General features: G+C 47.2%; 1 protein-coding gene across 1 annotated transcript in view; it reads right to left on the bottom strand.

The window, feature by feature from the left end:
- kmt2bb (lysine (K)-specific methyltransferase 2Bb) overlaps positions 1-20,660 on the bottom strand; it is a gene marked incomplete at its 5' end in the record, with an annotated part of 70,044 nt that overhangs the window by 10,923 nt on the left and 38,461 nt on the right. Inside the window, 8 exons of the mRNA XM_083635525.1 lie at positions 9,849-10,101; positions 10,260-10,394; positions 13,283-13,368; positions 15,328-18,508; positions 18,649-18,819; positions 18,936-19,096; positions 19,188-19,266; positions 19,386-19,503. Coding sequence (XP_083491651.1) covers positions 9,849-10,101; positions 10,260-10,394; positions 13,283-13,368; positions 15,328-18,508; positions 18,649-18,819; positions 18,936-19,096; positions 19,188-19,266; positions 19,386-19,503 — 4,184 coding nt within the window. The remainder of the gene's footprint in view (positions 1-9,848; positions 10,102-10,259; positions 10,395-13,282; positions 13,369-15,327; positions 18,509-18,648; positions 18,820-18,935; positions 19,097-19,187; positions 19,267-19,385; positions 19,504-20,660) is intronic.

Below are 20,660 nucleotides of genomic sequence, written 5' to 3'. Positions count from 1 at the left end.
GTGAAATGATAGAAGGCGAGGGGCCAGTTAATAAACAAACAATATACATTTTTCTGTAGCGGATTGTAGGTTTTTGGGGTGTCAGCCGGCGTTTAGGCTGACAGTGTTGTGCACACCGGATAGTTAGTTAGGTTAAGTTAGTTAGGTTAAGTACATACATAAGTGCCTGGGTAGCGAGCAGATGGCGGTATTTGACAATTTAGCAGCTAAATCATAGATTATTGAAAGATATTCCATATTCCAGACTGAAATGCTATAACAGAAGTATTGGCCAGAATGACATGAACATTTATTGGACACTTATTCAGCGGATATCTTGCATGTTGCGTTCAGGTGCACTGTAAAAACAACATCTTATTGTGGCGGTCAAAATATTATTGTGGCGGCCCGCCACAAATTCCTTTATGTATGGGAAACACTGCAAACGTTAATAGTTCTAAATAAATCATCATAATATCTAACGTTACATGTAGGCCACTCTAAACACTGACTGAAGGACCGCCTGCCTGCACACTGTGCAGTGGTTCATTCAGAGAGCAAGGCTGAACTTTTACACACTGGCTGGAGTTTCACTTCTCAAACACTGCTGCCTGCTGGTCGGGACATGCGATGATCTCATCCACTGACGTAGCCACTAGCCAGACTTGGCACATTGGGTGTGCCACAGAAAGACAGGGTGTGCCAGGGGGCGAACCATTTGCGGCCGCCACCACATTTTTTTGGGGCCTTTTCAAGCCAGATTTAGAGGAATATTAAGATAGGACCATATGACCATAACCATCAATGTTTGCTCCTTTTCATACTCATTATTAGCAGATAGAAGCAGTTACTTAAATTGTATTTTTTGACATGTAAAACCACTTTGGTATCTCAAAAAAGTCTCACCTACTTTTTCCAAAGAGTGTTCTAGTCGGGAAAGAACGCAAGTTTGGTTGGCATGCAGGTGTGGAAGCTACGTTGGGCGCCAATTTGTGGAAGCTAAAAACCTAATCTAGAAGAAAGAGACAGTCACACAGTCCTGGAATAGATAGTTGGTCTGCTTTATTGTAAGTTCACAACTCTTATATAGGCCTCCTGGCACGCAAGTCTCATTCAGGAAGTCACAGGGACCACCCTGTTGCTCTGAGGCGGCCCTCTGCTTCCCGAGATAAAACCTGTTCACAACTTCCTTCAGAGAAACGATTTCACTGTTCCATGCCTGTGCGTCTAGCAAAATTCCACCACACAGGTTCGTCTACTGCAGAGAGATCTGTGGCGTTAAGTGTCCTCTGACTCTGCTGCTGCACAAACCACCGGTGTGTTTTTGGCTGCGTCCCCCGCTGCTGCTGCACAAACCACCAGTGTGTTTTTGGCTGCGTCCCCCGCTGTTATTAACGTCATTGTTTCGGCTGCATCATCTTCATCATCGTCTGTCTCTCCACTGTCCACCACCAATACAGGTGCGGCAACGGGTGCACTACAAGCCGCACTTGTTGAGGGGGAGGACGACGAGTCATCTTTTTCCTCGTCAATGCGACGTTTCTTGCCTTTGTCGAAAAAGCTTAAAAGCGAGCTCTGTTTCATGTCTTCTTGATTTGGCGCTGCGGCTGCATTTGTTTACTTTACTAGACAACTCAGCTAGTTTCCCATGATGCTCTGGGGCACAGAGGCATAGCGGACACTTACGCATGGCAGGCTGTGCATGACAGCTGATGTGTTTTGCAGACAAACAAACTCAACAAAAATACCCCCCCCCCTTTTCTTTGGGTGTGCCCAGGCACACCCGTAGCTACGCCACTGATCTCATCATCCCGTGAGTCTTTCCTAATTTAGGTTTTACTTTGCTTCAGCTCGAGCTCGCACTAGTGCTTTAGCACGCATAGTGCACAGACTTGAATGCTCTTTACCTTTTATTCCATAAAAGTTAACCTTTCGAACCACCCAGGTGACGTGACGGTGACGTGGAACACCGCAGCCGCACCTGAAGGCACCTGGCCCATCCCTGTCTGTGATTGGACGCGACCATCAGCCATTTTGTAGCGGTCCCGCCAGACAGGGAACCTCACTTCTGCTGCATTCAACATCGAAGCCAGACCTACGTATATTATTTTGCTCTCGAGACCATTGCTAATTAGCTTCCTCGCCTATACGAACGTTCGTCTAAACTGTCCCCCGTGTCACGGAGTAGCGGAGGGGGAGTCCTCGGCTGTCGAGTTGCTCCTGCCTGACGGCTTCCTTCGCCCGGACGACGAACTTTGGCTGGGACAGCTAAGTAGTATTTTGCACGTGACCGGCTAATTGTATGCTACGTTAGATAGCGTTAACGTGTTGGTCCGCTAAGCTATCCTCACGTGAGTCGGAGGTTCCCTCCTTAGCACAGTTAGCTGTTCTGACAGCTTCGTGCTTAGGCTTTAACGTGCTCCGTAGCTTAGTAAAAGCTTCGTTGCTAACTCTGTGTTACTTAGCACTTATATAGCTTGCCTTGAGATTGACCGGCTGCTAGGTTGAGAACGTTTCGCGCACGTTTCCCGGCCGATTAACGTGCTGTTAGCCGTTAGTCTCTCAGTGGTTGATACCGAGATAGCTCACGAGGCACGTGTGCTTCTCGCCCACACGCTCGCTTCTTAGCTCGGCTGCCAGTCAGTCGCTAGCTTCTTCTTGGCCATGGCACCGAAGCTCAGTGCAGAGATGCACTGCCCTCGCTGCGACGCTTGGCTGTCCCCTAATGATACACACACTGTGTGTGTGACCTGCTTGGGCCGCTCTCACGCTGATGCTGCCTGGGGGACCCAGACTTTTGTTCTCCATGTGCCTTGATGACCCCGCAGGCACGGCTATATAGGGCCTCTCTCTTCAGACCCGAGCAGCCCAAAAAACGCTACCGCCCCACAGGGTGAGGCCGTGCTGCAACAGGCGGCATCTGGTGATCCGCCTACCTCTGACTCCGACCCGCTGCCTCTCGGAGCCCAGCAGGGTCCCCGGCAGGATTCTCGGGAGGGTTCTCAGCACGGGTCCCACCATTCTCCCCCCCCTCCCTCCACTAGGTGGGAGGAGGCTCGTAGCTTGGTTGACTTTCACACCCAACTATGGAGTGAGTCGATGGAGGGCATCTCCAGGGGGTCTGGGTCTGTCTACCATGAGGACGACGTCCTCAACATCCATCCGCAGGATGACGCACCCTCTCTGTTGGAGGGCCCGGATCGGTCGGGGATTCACCCCTCGGGGGTTACTACCCCTGACAACATCTTGGCCGAGTCGTACCAGAAGGAGTTCAGGGAAGTATTATCCAGGGCGTCGCCGAGCTCGGCATTGAATGGTCCGCACCCCCGGGCCCTGAAAAGTCTCTTTTGAAATCCTACAGGGCGGCAGGCCAGTCGGCCGCCATGGCAAATACTGTAGCGATCTTACAGGGCTACCAGGCGGTCCTCATCGACCAGCTTCAGACAGCCCCTGACGCTGGCACATTCACTAAACTGCGTAAGGTCTCTGACTACATGTTCAAAATGCTGGAATGTGTGGCGGATAACGCTGGAAGGGTCATGGGGTTCTTGGTGGTCACCCACCGTCACCTTTGGCTACAGCTCACTAGCCTGGAGGGCGCTGAGAGGAGTGAGATGCTGAATGCGCCGGTCTCACCAACCGGTCTCTTCGGCTCTATGGCGGATTTCGCCAGCCAGGTGCAGTGTTTGAAGGCCAGGCAACAAACGGGCAGTGGCAAGCCCACGAGCTTCGCCACATAAACGTGTTAGAGTTGGAGGCGGTTCGCCTAGCCCTCCACCACTTCCAGCATCAGATATTGGGTCACCATATACTGATACGCTCGGACAACACGGCCACGGTGGCGTATATCAATCGCCAGGGCGGTGTCCGATCGCAGGCCTTGAACGGACTAGCGAGGGACATCCACGAGTGGGCTCGTGCTCACCTGCTATCCCTGTCGGCGGCCCACATTCGGGGCCACCTCAATCTGGGCGCAGACCTGTTGTCGCGGGGCAACCTGCACAACTCGGAATGGGTTCTCCACCCACAGGTGGTGGAACAAATTTGGGCCAAGTTCGGTCGAGCCGGCGTCGATCTCTTCGCACACCATTGCCCCCAGTGGTTCTCTGTCCTCGGGGACAACCCACCGTTGGGCCACGAAGCGCTGCCGCACGTCTGGCCAAGGGAGGCCCTCTGCGCGTTCCCCCCAATCCCCCTGATCCCACAGGTGCTGGCCAGGGTGAGGCAGCAGGGCCTGCAGCTCATTCTGGTAGCCCCACATTGGCCGTCGCAGATCTGGTTCGCGGACCTGATTGCTCTGACGCAGGAGGCTCCGTGGCTGTTGCCACGTCGAGTGGACCTACTGTCGCAGGCGGGTGGGGAGATTCTCCACCCTTCCCCACACAAGTGGAAGTTGGCAGCCTGGTTCCTGAACGGGAACGGCTGTTAGCCCAGGGCCTACCGACAAACGTGGTACAGACCATACAGAGCGCTAGAGCTAGCTCCACTCGTGCGCAGTATGCTCACAAGGGGCGGTCCTTCGCACGCTGGTGTGCGGAAAGGGACCTGGATCCAGTGTATTGTGGCGTCCAGCCCATTCTCTGCTTCCTCCAAGGCCTGTACGAAGCGGGCCAGTCGCCACAGTCCCTCAAAGTATATGTGGCCGCAATCTCTGCCTGCCACATGGAGATTGAGGGCAAGACGGTGGGAAGCCTGTCTTTGGTTTCCCGCTTTATGAAGGGCGTCCGCAAGCTTCGCCCCCATACGAGGAGCGTCTTCCCTAAATGGGACTTGGTTACGGTGTTGGAGGGTCTCTCGGGCCCTCCCTTCGAACCGATTGACACAATCAGTCTGAAACACCTTTCACTGAAGACGACATTGCTGCTTTGTCTTCCGGCAAGAGAGTTGGTGACTTGATTGCCCTGTCGGTGCAACAGTCATGCATGGTGTTCTCTGATGATGAGCGCAGGGTCACGCTTCGCCCCAACCCCGCTTACCAGCCCAAGAACATTAGGGCCGGGTTCAGGTCTATGACCATAGACCTGGTGGCGTTTAACCCTCCTTCCTTGGATCCGTTGGAGGAGAGGAGACTCCAGGCGCTTTGCCCCGTACGGGCGCTTCTAGCCTATGTGAATAGGACGCGCACATTGCGCACTTCTAACCAGCTCTTGGTATGCCATGGAGCTCAGGCTTTAGGTAAGCCTCTTTTTTTTCTTTTTTCTTTATTTTACCAGGAAAATTACTTGAGATCCAAGATATCTTTTTTGAGTAAGACCTGGCCAAAATGGCAACATCCATAAAAACAAAAAACAACAGGATGCAAGCACAACAAGAACATAAAAGGCAATACAGTCATGAGGAGAATTGAATGTGGGTTGGAGCAGTTAAGAAAAAGGGGAGATGAGATGGGGGGGGGCAAGAGGGGGTTAGGGTAAAAGGTACGAATGAGGAAAAGGGGGTTGGGTGGGGAGGGGTTGTATACAAGATATTAAAAACACTTTATACAGAAAAGCAGTGACATTGACCCATCACATTCTTTAAAAAGTCCGCGACTTGAGTTTTAAAATCAGGAAAGGTGATGAGGTTAGCTAGTTTTAGGGTTTTTTGCAGTTCATTCCAGGCAGAGGGAGCAGAAAACATGAAGGCCCTTTTCCCAAACTCTTTTTGGCATTGGATAGTTGAGGCCATTACACTGGCCTACACTGCCGTTGGGAAGATTCCCCCGGAGGGCATTAAAGCTCACTCTACACGAGGTGTTTCTTCATCTTGGGCGCTATTGCGCGGTGTATCGGTAGAGGACATGTGTGCTGCGGCATCATGGTCAACCCACCACACCTTTGTGAGGTATTATAGCCTGGACGTGGTAGGCACGACGTTCGCTCATACGTCTTATCAGCCTCCACGAGTTAGATGCCTCATTAAACCTACTGGGTTCCCGTGCGCTATGCCATGATGGCCCCTTTTCGTCCGAAGGTCGCACCGCGGTGCTTCGTTGCAGCAAGGACGGTTGTAGGTAGCACTAGTGAGAGCTGGAGCTGAAGCGAAGTAAAACGTAAGGGTTGTGCAACAACCCGGGTTTTACGAGTGAAAGCGAGAGCTCTCACTATTCAGCCTTGCTGCCAGGTTTTATACTTGGCTCCAATGTTGAATGCTTGGAGTGAGGTTCCCTGTCTGGCGGGACCGCTACAAAATGGCTGATGGTCGCGTCCAATCACAGCCAGGATGGGCCAGGTGCCTTCAGGTGCGGCTGCGGTGTTCCACGTCACCGTCACGTCACCTGGGTGGTTCGAAAGGTTCACTTTTATGGAATAAAAGGTAAAGAGCATTCAAGTCTGTGCACTATGCGTGCTAAAGCACTAGTGAGAGCTCTCGCTTTCACTCGTAAAACCTGGGTTGTTGCGCAACCCTTACGTTTTAAAAGCTCACGTTTTCAGAATTCTAACACACGAGGGTTGTAAAATGCATGTTTGCACTTTTTTTTGCCTACCTGAAACACACACCTGCAATTTACACGAGCAGAATGGCTCCAGCAGGCAGCAGCTGAGAGATGAAGTCTTTCTCTCACTCTCTCCTTTTCTCATCGATCAATTCAGTGCCATCAAAACGTGTAAAGTTATTCCACATGTGAGAGAACAACAGTGCGATGCGAGCCGAGGCACAGACACGTGATGTGGATCAAAGCATTAATTAATTTGTGCATCATGCTGATGAGCTGGAATGTCCAAACACAATGACTTATCCAGGACGTTCAGGGTGTATTTGTATAGACTGTGCATTGGCTTGATGGTGGTTTTTCCTAACCTTACCTGACGCCTTACAGCTGCTAATAAGTTATCCCAGCCTAGCAACGGTCTGAAGGCTATCTCCCCAAATTCTACAACAATGTCTTGTTTACCAACGTTCATAGTTGATAACGTTACAGCAATACAGTTACGGTTTCGTACTCACTGTAAGATCAAGTGTTTAACGTTTATGTTAGCTTATTGTTTTGAATAGAATGTTTGACTAGCTCACTGGAGCTAGCCTCGGTAGCCGCCGCCATGTTGAATAGTGAAAGAACTACAAACGCACCGGCGCCTCTCGGTGGCGTCACACCCGGTCTCCCTAAAGCCCGCCCGTAGCTCACGCTGATTGGTGCGCCTGGGTGGCGGCCGGTTTGAACGCCTCTCTGAGGCCAGGGCCAGACTGAGGTGGATTGTGAATTTGTGGAACAATGCCGCCCCCGTTTGGTGGAGTCAGGCTAGGTTTTTCCCGCCTGAGACCAAGTGGTAATACAGTATGATAAGTGTGGAAAAATCATAGAGTGCATGTACAACTTGGCAGCATCTGTTGACATTTGGTTCCTGATTAATTTAAAATTTCTGTACTTATTACCCTTTTCACTTGTTTTTCAAAGGTCAGGTGTGTCTGTCTTCAACCAGCCTCATTGTTCTCCACCAAACGGGCGACTGTGGATCAGTCTCTGTCCGTTAGTTTGTTTGTTAGTCACACTGTAATGTTGAATTTGTGCCGCTAGGGGGCGGTATTGGCAATGAATGAGGTGGTAAAAGCAGGAATTACTGACTGACCCATGGGTGGAACTACATCACTAGTGGGGGACAACATGTTTGCAATAGAGTACCGCAGGGATGACGTATTTTTGTAGTTGCAACGCGGAAGTCCCGGACTTCCGGGTTCTTCACTGTTTCTGCCTATGGGATTTTTGAATGGGTTTTTGGCGCGATGCTTAAAATAAGGTCTGTGGGCAACGCAAGCTTAATCAAACGCGAACCAGTGTTCAGCGAGATCATCTTCACACATGAGGACCACTTTCATGAGTTTTGAAGTGGAAATGCGAGCCCTAGAAGTAAAAAGCTCATGCTAAGCTATTCCAGAACTACAGTACACACAGTGTCGCATAGGCTTCCAGGTCACCTCACCACAGCCAAATTCGACTGTCAGCTGACAGAGAGCAGTGTGTGGGACCATTGAGATATATAAATATGAAAAATAATTGTATATGTGGATGTGTGGGACGGGGAACATGCATCCAATTAGTTAGCAATCACTTAGAGACACACACACAAATAAAATAAATACGTTTATTAAACATAACCTATTATTCATCAAAAACCTGCAAATTAAAATCTGCACGACACTGTCCTGTAAATTATCTCCCGACGCAATTAATTGTAGGGTTAAATCCCCAGAGTTATAAGGGGCATACGTTAATTGACCTGTCACTTTATAGTTTGGTAACACTGTCAAACAGCTCCACATGTGGTGTGACAAACTAAGTTGCTAGTATTGCTCGTCTTTAACTGCTTCTGATTGGTCAGTTTAGAGGGACATCCCATTTCTTTAAAATGCTATTGGCTAATGGGGCGGTTGGGCGGGAATGAGTGTTGGGGTCTCTCTCCTCTGAGAGAGCCTGGTGACGCGAAGTTAGGTTTTGACCATACAGTGAGTACAGTACAGTCAGTGTGTGCGCTGCTGTGCACTGATATAGCGCGGGTGTTTTCATCTTAACATAGCGCTAGCTACCCAAAGCAAGCCAAGTCTACTATCTTCTAGTAGGCCTACTCTACAATTAGCCTGACTCATTTGTAGTAAGTGTATTTGTACGGCTAATAGGCTTGAGCGGTATCAATTTTTTCATACCTAGAATGTATACGACTATGGCAACTACAATTGGAAAATACTACAATTAGATTTAGAAAATACTACAATTGGAAAATACGAATAAATCTAGTTTGAAAGAGCGAGTGGGCAATATCTGTGTGACTGAATCATGGACTGAATGGCAAGGCGAGGGAAAGAGAATTTGCATGTTCGCCCTTTGGCGTGATGCTGTATAATATCCCTGTCATCATAAAAGTGGTCCTCGTGTGTGAAGATTATCCTGCTGAACACTGGTTAGCATTTGAATAAGCTTGCGTTCACCACAGACCTTATTTGAAGCATTGCGCCAAAAACCCATTCAAAAATCCCATAGGCAGAAACAGTGAAGAACCCGGAAGTGTTAGCATCCATGTTTTCCGGACTCATTCCTACTCTATTCACCTTATTCTTTGCCCACACATGGATGCTTCCGCATTACGTCATTTTGTAATAGTATTTCCGTTTTAGACTTGCCAAAAACCCTGCAGGCAAAATGGCCGCGCACACTCCGCTTTAAAGTGGCAAAATTACTCCCCCATAAACTAACATATCTTGGCCAATACGTATGTCACATACAAAATAAAACAACCCGTAATATCTTAATTTTATGTAGAATGCAGAGGACATGTAACTGTTTAGTTAAACTTGCATTCCAGGAATATTGTGCTCTTAAGGTGACGTTAGTGGAGTGGACGTTAGGTTGCGCACCTATGTTAGGTTGCGTAACCTATGTGGGATTCGAAATAACGCATCCGAGATAGAAACGTTATGAATATAGCCACGTTATAAATAACAAACTAACGCTGGTGATCCGTATGGAATCAGTGTTACTCGAAATGGTTAACGGTTATATCAATTTGGTCATTCAGTGGCATTTTACTGCCATATAACATAACTAACTAGTGGCTAATATTATTAGCCACTAGTGGCCTTCGCAACTAGCACTGAACCGGAAGAACAAATACGTTTGCGTTGAACGCGGAAGAGAGAAAAAGTGGGCGTGGTGAATAAGGTGAATACTCTATAATATAGAGTCTATATGCTTGTTGGTAAGCCAAGCCAGCCAAATGTCTTTTTAGGAAAAGGGACCTCTGAACAAAGGCCAAGAGGCTGGTTGAGCAGTCAAACTTACCAACATTCTAAATCTTCCAACAATTTTCCAGTGGCTAGTCTTAGTTGAACTGACTTTCAGTATGATGCATTTATGAAAGACAATTGGACTATAATAAAGGCCAAAGCAGCATACAGACCTCAGGTAGATCTCAGAGCGGGCACAGCCACTGGGATTGACAGGCAGGTCCTCCTCCTGGGTGAACTGTTTAAAGAAACGGAAGGTGTGGCGCTGACAGCGGCGGGCCCCTTGGAGCTGCTCCACCAAGAACACCACTGCATCATGGAGCAGACCCAGCATCCGGGCACCGGTCATCCCAAGGAAAGTCAGCTGTCTCAGCCTCGCAACTGCTCGCGCCTCCTGCACGCCATCTATCACTGCTCTCCAAGCCACTGAAGGGGGAGTTGAGAAATCAAGCATTGCCAAGTGAATGTAATGAACATAACCGGCTGTCAGGAAACTCTGTTTCACATCAAAGTTGTGGAATTTGGTGGCTTTTGAGGGAGAGATTAGTGATTTCAGACAGCTCCTCTTTTATTAAGGGCCTTACCCTCGATGCTGTCTGCCTCCACACTGAAACCATCATCACTGGTTATCTGGAACCGTAGGTGCGGCTGATCTCTGTTAGCGGGGCACTCCTCATCCTCGTCAGACAGCGGTTCATCATCTGATGTAGAAGCAGCGCCTAACAAGAAGACAAGAACAATCCTTATATATTCTTTATTCTTGGAGCCATGCGTCCCCCCCCCCCCCCCCCAAAGTTACAAAGACAAAAGTACCATCCATTAGTTAGTGACATACCCTTCTAAGTGGACATTGTTGAACATAGTTGGATTTGTAATGCATAGGAGAGATGCACACTCTGCTGAGATAACATTCACAGAGAAAGTCTGAGGGAAATTACTTTCATGGAACGTATTTAACCAAGCTCGTGGGGGGTGGGGGGGGGGGGGCGTGGGTGGGTGGGTGGGTGGGGGGTGGGGTGGTGGTGCAGAAGTGTCAGACAAGCATGTTGTTTGTCTGCATTTAAGTGTGAGACACTGATGATGATAATATACTGATGTAATGTCATATTGAAACGAAGAAAGAATTTACACTAGACTTTCTCTGAACCTTTTTTTTATCTCCGTCTCTTAAACATAATCTCTTCAGTTTCTATTTTTGGGACTTAACACACCTGCTAATAAGTATTGTGAAGGCTGAACCCAAGAGTGCAACAGTTATTCTAACATTTTCGTATGAACTTGGTTGAAAACATTATACTCTTATGCCACTTTCAGATCTGAACTCCAGGTCAGCTCAGGGTTACGTGAAGTGTACCCTTTCAGACATGAGCAGGGCTCGACATTAACGGATGCCCCGGGCAAAAAAAACAAAAAAAAAACATCAACCATTTCTTGGCCTTTGGTTGCCACAGTGGCAACCATGTTTTAACCATGGTTTTAACATGTAAAGGAGCAACCAGCAAAATATACACCAAATAAATGCTTTTCAATACTTGTGAGTGACATATGTGACATTTTATTGCTGTTACAATCGGAACGATGTTACTAAGTCTGAACCTACGTGATGCATGCTGCACGTGCGGTGTGTTTAACGAGTACTGACTCGGACAGGTGGCTGCTCGCACACAATCACAGACTAATAACGCTAACCTTGCGTCAGCATCGACATCACAAATCGAGCTGCAAGATGATAATTCAAGCGACAATGAACAAGAACCGCCCGCACAGAAACAAAGGACGAGGAAATTATTTGTCACGGCAGGCACGCCAGGCCAACAACGCCCCCGCCAGGCCAGAAAGAAAAATGAATGTTGTTTTTTTTCCTGCTCTCAATAAACCTTTATGGCATATTATTACAATACAACAATGCTGGTGTTGACAATGTTGCTAGTAATAGAAGATGCCAAATCATTCAAAACAATAAGCATTTTGCTTTTAGGAGTATTGTGCCAGTGTGCGGGGCTGTTCCAAAACGCATCCCATAATAGTATGATGATACTTGGGATGCCATTGCGAACAGGTTAGCTAAAAGTTTAGCGACGTCAGCGACGGCCCCCACTGTTGCGGTCGGGGTGCGTTTCGAAATCCCTCCAGGCCTGAAATTTTTTCTAGGGGAAATACTGCACTGAATAGGCCTATTATACTATAGACTATTATACTTACTTTTCTGTCACATCTTCATTATTAAGCCGGCTTATGACTGCATAGTATCTTAATTACTCAAAATATAAGGAGACTAAAAATGGCAACCCTATTTTTATTCGGGCAACCACAAGCTCCTGCCAGGTTGCCACTCTGGCAACCACTTTTAAAAGTTAAAATCGAGCCCTGATGAGGCATGTTGCTTTCATACATGTGGAGCACCTCCGGGTGTAAAGTAGAGAGGGGGCGGGGGTGGGGGGAATTGGGGCATGACGACACAATTGGGCGTTGTAAAACTGACCACACAGCTGCACTTCATGCATGGAAGACAGCAGTCTGCTACAGCCTGGTCAACAAACTAGCACGACATGCAGAGTCTGATAACAAGTTGCTAAAAATACATAATGGGCGATAACTGCCCGCTAACGTTATAATCGTTTGCGCATAACGCTAATTAAACAACCCTATAGCTTACGCCCAGATGCATCGATTTCCTCAAGTCTCAAAGAAAAAAGTGCTGCAAAGAAAACAAGTCTGCAAGAAATATACAGAATACAGGAAGCTAGACGTTTTTACCTTCAAAATAAAGGCAATAACTTATTACTTGGTAAACAAAAAACAGATCAGTCGACTCACTACGGGTTAAAATTGAAGGCAGCAGATATTCTTCCAGTTTATCTCTGTTCTGTATCTTTCGGATCATAGACACAAAAAACATTGCACGTGCATTTACCGTACTTTATTTAATTGCCATTATTGCGAAGGTTGTACACAGAAGTTTCCGTTTTATACTGACTGACTTGACACTGCTTGGATTTTGTGTTGACATTTTGCGGTCCTGCTGCACGTGAATCGTTCACAAACGCTGTGTATAATAAACGTGAAATCAAAGGCATGAATGCAACCAGATCCAGATATCCTACCTAGCGATGTCCAATACTGGGAAGCAGGATGACCCTCACGTCTAAAAATGCTTGAGTATATTTTGAAGGTGGTGTGCTGCGCAAAGCTTTGCAGAGCAAAGCCAGCGTACAGCGTGTTGGCTGACACACGGAGCAGGTTCGAGCTTCATTTAGAAAAACGGAAACTGCGTGATGTTTGCTCACTCGCTCATTCACATCAACTATTTATATAATAATAATCTGTCACGCTGCCTGAGTGTCTCTCTCTGGCTCCCCCGCCTCCTCCCACTCGCTTAGCTCAGCTAGTACAGCACTCTCGAGGGGAGGGGGACCGACTCACCCGTCACTAGGCTAGGATGTGGTATCAGAGGCGGGTCGTCGGAGGGTCTCGGGAGCGCTCATAGCTCTCCAAATTGTGTTCATACATATACCGCCACCCGGGTCTACTCAGGGTAACTGCAGAATTCCAAGGCATGTCTGAAAGCGGCTTTAGTGATGAAGTGAAACACTTTAATGAGGAATACCTGAGTACTTCTTCCAGTCTGTCAGGGTGCTGTGTCCCACGGCTTCCCAAGCCTGTTGTTTGCCCGAACAGTCCCATGACTCTGCCCTGTGTGAGACAACAGTGACTAAACTGTAACTGACAAGACAATGGCAGTGTTAACATACTGTAAGCAAAGCAACACAAAACCTGCCAAGGCTGGCTAAACACAAAACAAAATATACATTTCATGTGATATGTTTGTTGTCTTGTTACTTTAGGCACACTGACATTTGAATTTGCTTCATGAGAAAAAAAATACGTTCTGTTTGTCATGCAAATCTATGCTGTCAATGCAAGGATAAGCCTACTATGTTAGCTTTATAAAAGCCCCCAATGGAAAAAAATGATGTTTATTATTAATTCCAGGAAGGTGTCACTCATGGGTGTTGAGAGAGCAAGTTAAATATGAAGGCCAAATGGAAAAAAATTAAAATAGAATCGTTGGATCATGGATGTGTCACAGTCTCATTCCCGATGTTTTGGAGAAAGATTAAATTACCTGCTTCAGCTACTTGCTATAAGTTCTTATAGTGATATACAAACTTTATGTGTGTTTCGACTGCCAGAAGGGTGAGATTTGACAAGATTTGAATTTTTAGTTGAACTATTCCTTTAATGCAACTAAAAATGAAGCCTACACACCCAAAACCGGCCGTGTCCCACGGGCTGGCCGGCCCCGCAGGCGGTCTGGGTTGGCAAATTAGGAAATTATGGCGGGTGCGGGCGGGGCAGGCTCAGAACATGAGAAAGCAGGATTATTAAATAACTTACAGCAGTAAAACACGCAGACTAACCATTTATTAAAGACGTGAACTCTCTTTCACGCACTCACACGTACACACACAGACAAGGCGAGTCTGAAGCAGACTGCACCTGCTGCACTCTCTACTATAGCCTGGAGTAAAGAAGCGCTTCAATGAAGTAGCCTGTGTGTCCTTAACAGACATTTAGGGATTATTCGCTGTAATTATTATTTTAAGTGTCCAAAACGAATTCACTGCAGATTTTCTGTTAATGGACTCTGAACTATTTGTCAACTTTACTGCAACGTGACCAATTGAGAGCACATGAGGTAATCAAAAGAAATGGGAAAGAATATGAACTGTTTCTGTAGCCTAGGCCTACCTGCTACCTCCTTTTGAAGACCTTGGATTAATTGAAGAAAGACCGATAATAACTATTAGTCCATGGGCCAGACCAGATTCCGGTACCACTCAAGGTGGCAAAACTTGCTTATAATTTTTGATAAGACAAAAGTTAGGAGTTCAAAAGGAGTTTGGACACCTTGAAGAGCTCCGCGGCGCTCATCCTGAGTCCGGAGACATATTACATTAAATTGGCAGTGTGCGGGATGCTGGGTTGGGTTGGGTTCAGCATTTTCACATATTTAAATGGGGCAGACGGTGCGGACTGGCTCTAATGACGGGTTGGGTTGGTGCGGGCCTTAAAAAACCCTGACCCGCAAATCACTACTCCACACATAGTCCATAATTACAAATATTCAGTCTCAAACACCGTGTTGTCTTTCAAATTCACATGGATAGTAGGGCTGTGCAATAAAATCGATACAGCAATATATTGTGATATTTTCTTCCACAATACTGATATTTTAGATTTTTTTTTATATATATCGCCGTATTGATTTTTTGCACAGCCCTCTGTTCAGTGACGCAATATTGACTTTATGCACTTTATTTTTTATTTCAGTGTGTTTAGTAGCACAGTGTGCAACTGCAAATTTGCATGCTGTTCTAATAAATTGGGGTTTTGTCGACTGAGTTATCAATATAATGTGATGTACATATTATTATACTACCTGGGTGGTATACAGCAAGTTGTATTTTCAGGGCTATTTTTAAATTTGCAGTAAATTATGTAGAGTATTGCAATATATCACAATATGTATCATATCGCAATGTATCGTGATACAATCGTATCGTGATATGCATCATATCGTGGGGTCCTTGCCAATACCCAGCCCTAATGGATAGGTAGGTTAAAACCAAATAGATATTAAATACTTACCCTGAACTGTCGGAGGCGCTGAAATGCTCCTCCTTCAGCTGGTCCAGGTTCAACACTCCTTTCACAGTTGGAGTCTTGATGCGAACTCCTGAAGCTCTGTTGGAGATGCTTGGAAGGTTGGGTCTGTGATGATCATCATCACTGGGGAGCTCTGGTTCTAGGAAGTCAACTTTGGACTTCTTTGTGACAATGCGGTCTAAAAGCGAGGACACCCTCTTCATGCGGACATGGGTGCGAGGCCGGGATGTAGGAGTTGGTAATGGTGGTGGTGACGTTGGAGGCTCGGGTTCGATTAGCAGGCCAGGAGGCAAGACCAGTGTGGAAGGGCTAAGTGTGTTGAGCACACTCCACTTGGGGGTGTAGTTACTTGCCATTGCTTGGTTGATAATAGCTTGGGCACTTTCAGCAGGAGTCATGGGAGGACTCTCGGTCCTCGGAGTAGGAAGCCCTAAAGCCTTGGCTGACTTGGATTTTTTTGATGCAGTGGGTTCCTTCTTCTTCTTTGGTTTCTTCATCTCTGGAATAGCATCATCTGTTGATGTTTTTGCACTTTTTCTTGGCTTCTTGACATTAACTGATGCCATTGCTCCATTGCTATTGTGAGTGAGCAGCTGTGTGATAGTGGTTGGAGTCTGCACAACAGGTGTTAGCGCCTGAGGAACTGCTGTTGCCAAGTTGGGCCCAGGAGCTGGAGCCGTCATGTGACCAGCTGCTGCCAGTGTGGCTGACAGAGCATTGCTTTGCAAGAGGCTGGCTATCTGAGTGACACAGTTATAGGAGGAGGAATTGGGAGTGGGCAGCTGGAAAGTGTTGCTCTCTGGGTTCTTCACAAAGATCTGGCCGAGGCGGTTCACCAATAGGACATGTGGTGTCGGGTCTACGTTTGGGCCTCCCACCTCCTTCACAGTAAGGATGGCATGACCGGGTAAAGCCTGGGGTACCATTGGCAGTTGGTGCTCTAATGCTGGCCTGGGTGCAGTGAAGTTGATGGAGATTGTGTGACCACATGAAGCTTCCTTCTGCAAAGATGAAGCGCTGTATCCGTTTAACATCACAGGGCCCGAGGTGGTCTGGACTGATGACGGAACAGATGGACCGTGTGTCGACAGTCCAGTAGGAGCAGAGAATATTGAGGGGGAGGAGGAAACAATGGTAATTGCTGTAGAACCTAATGACTGTGCTTGTGTGGAGTACATTGGTACAGAGACAGCTCCGTAGGTTCCTACCGGGTGACAGGTGCTGGATGTAGCCGACAACATTGGATCATTCTGAGAGCCTACGTTCATTGGCGTTTGTGTCATGTCCCCAACTGGACTGAGGGTAGTCATTTTTGTACAAAAAGACTCCATAAGTGGCAAAGTTGTGTCTTGTGAGCATGTGATTGGCTGAAGTGTAATACTTGTCAGAGGAGCCTGGTTGAAACCTGGCAATGAGAGATTCATCTGCAAAGAGTCCACAAGCACTTGAGAAGGGTTATGCAGGTCTGTGGACATTAGAGACGAGGGCTGAAGAAGATCCAACAGGGAGCCCGGATTACTGTCAGCAGAGTCTGCCAATGAGGGCTCCTTTGTGTTAGCTGCTAAGTGGTTCATGTACACAGTAGATCCCTCAGTGGCTGATACAAAGTGGCTGCTGTCATGCTCGAAGAAGAGAGGTTTAGGGAATTCAGACTGTTGGGCCTCAATGGGTGGGTCTTCTAGGATAGGAACCAACTCGGTTAAACGGGCGCCGGGGGAGGGGGGGTCACACATTTCCAGGACAAGGGGTGTCCCAGAGGCCAATTCTAAACCGGAAGCCTGGAATAACTCTTCTGCGTATGAGGATTCAGGCACCGTTGTATTGATCAAGTTAGGCAGAGCTTCTTGAACGGGAGCAGCATGGGCAGTCTCCTGGCGGCAAATGTGTTCTTCTAAAGGAGTTACAGAGATTTGCTGTTGGACTGTGGACATTTGCAGAGGGACCAAGCTCATATCAGCCTCGTTTGATTGAGTGGTGGCATGGGCTGTAGGCGGATCTTGCAGTAAACTATCCATATGGGCTTGGCTGGTAGCTGAGACGGCAACTGATGAAGGTGCTGTGAGCTTATCAGTGGACGATGCTTTAGGGATGTGACTCTGCACGTCAACATTTCGCTTGTGGCTTGTAGTTTCTGATTCAGGGAGCTTATTATTAAGGTTTTTGGCTGGTATCTGAGCTTGACTGGAACCCCCAATTTTCAGAGTATCTTCGTTGGTAGCTATACTGGCATCACTCTCTGTACCATCATCTACACCATCCAGCTGAGTAATAGGCCGGGAGGAAGGGGAGGATGGAGACTTGGAATGATCTCTTGAGCCAGGACAGCTGACGATTGTCCGGGAAAAGTCAAAATAGTGCTCCATGTCATCATCAGAGGATGTGTTCCCCAACTCATCCCTGGCCGAAGATGCTGACCGCGGCACAGAGGTAACAAGAGACTTTCTCTTGTGTACCTCTCGGGCTCTTCCCCAGAATTCCTCCTGGTCATCGCCCTCCACCACTATCTGCCCCCCACACTCCATTGCCACTCCTTCATTTACGAGTGTCTCTTCAATCTCCAGCTCCCTCTTCAGTTCAGAGCCCAGAGCCATGTCAGGGTCCTTGTGGAATGACCCATAGGAGAATTCTTGGTCCTTCTGTTGGCCCGAGTCCCTTAGGGGTGATGTACCATTTGTTGTAGAAACATCTTCAGGCTCTGGTGAAGCCAAGAAGTTGTGTGGCACCTCCACAGAATCTGGTTGGCTCAGGTCAAATGCTAATCGGGGTCTGGGTGAATGTTGTATAGCTGAAGAGAAAGACATGCTTGAAGAGGGAAAGCTCCCCACACTCTCTTGCCATGGAGGATGAGGAAACAGAGCTGAGGTAGAATGGGTCATTGTATTTCCAGGGCATCGGACAGAAGAAGCACTTCTACCTCCAGCTGGGCGGGGTGACGGAGAGGTTAGTAGGTTGTCAGTAGCACCAAGTGGGAAGAGAGGGGAAGTGGGCAGGGAGGACTTTCCAGCACGGAGGGTGATCGGTCCAGTGAGAGGGCCCAGGGGAGGCGGGGCTATGTGACTACGCAGAACTGCTGTCTGTGAGTGTGGGCTGTGGCGACGAGGCCTTCGAGTCTCCTCCAGATCACTTATGGTTAATATGTGGTGGGGTTTTGACTGAAGTACTCCTAAAAGAAGAAAATAGAGCCGATCAACATCCTAGGACTTATGTGCTCTTGACTGAATAGACAACCAATGTATCCTTTGCAAGAGAATTCAATCCAAACGTTTTTCTAAAAAGGAGTGCAATCATTAATTACTAATTTACCGGGTGATGGCAAAGGCCGGGACATTCCTCCAGCTGGCCTCCTGGTTTGGGGATAACTGGGAATCTTTGGCTTTGCTCCATGATCAGGTTTGGGGGGTAGACCTGGGTGGTTGAACGTTAGCTCAGTTGGGGCTTGGGATTCTGCTGTGTCATTCTCTTGGGCTTCAGAATCTGACAGAAAAATAAGTTTGTATAAGTATTAGTATCTGTAACCTTAATTTTACTGTGTTGACTCGGTGCTGGCACAATTCCTAATGTTTGGATTTCCTTAGCAGCAAACCACTCACCAGGTTGGGGACAGGGGCTGTGAACTATGGTGTGATTGCCTCCTTGGTCAGGCATCTCCTCAACAGGCTTCTCAGGGACAAGGGGCCGAACTTCCCGAACTGTGCATGTATATTTGCACCGGTGCAATGGGTTAACTGTACTCCAATACCACCGAGAACACCTCAAGAGGGAAAAAGACACAATTTTAACTGTACTTCTCATTCAACATACCCATACATGTTTTTTGTGGTAAAAAAAAAAAAGCAACTTACTGAAAACCCACAGGAAACAGTTTTCCTTTGCCAGCTGAAAGCTCTGTGAGCACACCTAGCTTGTCAATGTGCAAAGAGCCTGTATAAGAGGGTAAAAATTAGATTATGAACTATAAGCCAATTATCAGTCTAATAAAAGTTAATGTCAGTCAATGTTAAGTAGTGACATAGGCAACAAACTAAACTAACGGCACTCACCAATCATCACATTGATGGATTCTGGCTCAAGCCCTGTCAAGAACTTTCTGCGGAGACTGATCCCCTCAAAATCCACATACACCCTCCGGTTTACCTCGAATCCTTGACCGCTTATCATCTGTAGAACAAAGGAAAAGTTATAACATAACTCTGCTGCCAGGATCTCAACTCGGACCAGGAAACATGATTACATTTCACCGGTTCTGGTTTCCCTACACTGGCTACGTGTTGCTTTTAGAGTTGATTTTAAGATTTTATTGATTGCTTACAAAGCCCAGAGAGGCCTTGCCCCAAGATATCTATCCGAGCTTTTATTGCTCTATGCCACCTCCTGCTCCCGGAGATCATCGGATGCGTCATAACTTGTTCTGAGGTCCACAAAGGGGACAGAGCCTTTGCAGTCAGGGCTTCCAGACTAGGGATGGGCATTTCGAATCAATTTCCACAATCGAAAATCGGGAAAATTAACGATCAATTATCGATAATATTAATAATACATTACAAAATAAATATATATATATATATATTTATTTTTTTTACAAAATGCCTATGTGCGAAACGCTATGAAGCGCTTTTCAATCCGCCTGGTAATGGTGCTCCGTGAGGGAAGCGCATAGTATATAGTATACGCTCGCTCAATCACGTTGATCAGGTGTTGAAAACCCTCAACGATACGTATGGGCAGCATATCCGTCTCGATGAGGTTGCAGACAGCCTGGGTGATCTTTCCTGCATGCCGGCCGAGGACGAGGCGCCTTCCTCCTTAACCAGGCTCGGGTGTACGCTGTTCAAGTGGTGAATTATTGGCGTCTTAGCCGTGTTGTACTTATAAACGGCATCACAGTTCTTGCAATGAACAATGTCGTCTTTTAACTCGAAATGGTCCCACACACAAAACTTCGCTTCGCTCGCTTCATTTCCTCATCTGGCTGAGTGCTGACAATAATGTGCTGTTGCTGTTCTCACCGCAGCAAGCCCAGTGAGACCACGCCCATAGCCCCACCCAGAGGTGTTCTGTTCTATTTTTCTCTGTCTCATAGTCCCATTGCGCCCTCACCAATCTTATACTGTAGTTTCAGCACATTTAGGCCTATTTGATTTGATGAAAAAAATATATAAAAATTCCACATGATCGAATCAATTCCTTAACGATCAATTACCGATTTTCGATTATTGATGAACATCCCTATCCCAGACTCTGGAACAACTTGGCAGAGGAGATCAGGGCTGCCAACCCTGTCTCGTCTTTTAAATCACTGTTAAAAACCCACTTGT

Source organism: Poromitra crassiceps, assembly GCF_964638095.1.
Source record: "Poromitra crassiceps genome assembly, chromosome: 1".
Taxonomy (NCBI): domain Eukaryota; kingdom Metazoa; phylum Chordata; class Actinopteri; order Beryciformes; family Melamphaidae; genus Poromitra; species Poromitra crassiceps.
This window is presented reverse-complemented; position numbering and strand designations above follow the sequence as displayed.